The sequence below is a fragment of the Sphaeroforma arctica genome, assembly GCF_001186125.1.
Source record: "Sphaeroforma arctica JP610 unplaced genomic scaffold supercont1.1815, whole genome shotgun sequence".
Classification (NCBI taxonomy): domain Eukaryota; class Ichthyosporea; order Ichthyophonida; genus Sphaeroforma; species Sphaeroforma arctica.
Genome location: NW_014038743.1, coordinates 1 through 1,338, shown reverse-complemented (window position 1 = coordinate 1,338; position 1,338 = coordinate 1). Strand labels below are relative to the sequence as shown.

At 40.4% G+C, this 1,338-nt stretch overlaps 1 protein-coding gene across 1 annotated transcript in view; it reads right to left on the bottom strand.

Moving 5' to 3' along the window:
• Positions 1 to 384, bottom strand: part of SARC_11667 (replication factor C subunit 4) — a gene marked incomplete at both ends in the record, with an annotated part of 5,268 nt that extends 4,884 nt beyond the window's left edge. The window contains one exon of the mRNA XM_014294240.1: positions 259 to 384. Within this exon, the coding sequence (XP_014149715.1) occupies positions 259 to 384 (126 nt within the window). The remainder of the gene's footprint in view (positions 1 to 258) is intronic.
• Positions 385 to 1,338: the final 954 nt, after the last annotated feature.

Sequence of the window (1,338 nt, the reverse complement as noted above, 5' to 3'; positions counted from 1 at the left end):
TGCTGCACGACCAAACTATTTGCTGCACGACCAAACTATTTGCTGCACGACCAAACTATTTGCTGCACGACCAAACTATTTGCTGCAGGTTTGTCACACTATTTGCTGCACGATCAACCTATTAGCTGTAGGTTTGTCACACTATTTGCTGCACGATCAACCTATTTGCTGCAGGGTTTTCACACTATATGCTGCACGATCAACCTATTCGCTGCAGGTTTTTCACACTATTTGCTGCAGGTTTATCTGCGAATATACCTTAGGCCCAAACAGTTCGCGAGCTATGGCAAGGATGGTGGATGTTTTGCCTGTGCCGGGTGGTCCATAGAACAATAGATGAGGGAAGTCATTTGATTTCAAGGAATTGCGCAGTACGGCCGTTACCTGGATGGTGGGAAGACATTCGCTATTGGAGTGAGTATACGCGGTCTAGAGAATCGCTCAAGACACTCGAAGTGACTTGCGAGGATGTACGATAGTTACAAGTTGTCACATGTCAGCGGAACAGGGGGGTAGAGCGAGCATGTGCAGGTTGGTGACTGCAAACTATATACATGCGGTTACTATCAGATCAGTTCCCGAATACCGGGCAGCAACATATGGGGATTCAAATAGGGGTGGAAAGTGCTGCTTACGGATTTTCGCTAGATCAGATAGGCAGGTATATGCTAATGAGAAGCGTTCAACATCACACTATGTACAATATAAACAGGCACAACAGACACTTGTAATTCAATACTTCTGTTAGCTATGTGCATGTGAGAAGCGTTCAACATCATACTATGTACAATATAACTAGGCACAACAGACACTTGTAATTCAATTTTCTGTAAGGTATGTGCTTATGCAAAGCGTTCAACATCATACTATGTACATTATAACTAGGCACAACAGACACTTGTAATTCAATACTTCTGTTAGGTATGTGCTTATGAAAAGTTCAATATCATACTATGTACAATATAACTAGGCACAACAGACACTTGCAATTTAATACTTCTGTTAGGTATGTGCTGATGAAAAGCGCTCAACATCATACTATGAACAATATAACCAGGCACAACAGACAATTGTAATTCAATACTTCTATTAGGTATGTGCATGTGAGAAGCGTTCAACATCATAATATGTACAATATAACCAGACACAACAGACACTTGTAATTCAATACTTCTGTTAGGTATGTGCATGTGAGAAGCGTTCAACATCATAATATGTACAATATAACCAGATACAACAGACACTTGTAATTCAATACTTCTGTTAGGTATGTGCTTACGAGAAGCGTTCAACATCATAATATGTACAATATAACTAGGCACAACAGACAATTGTAAT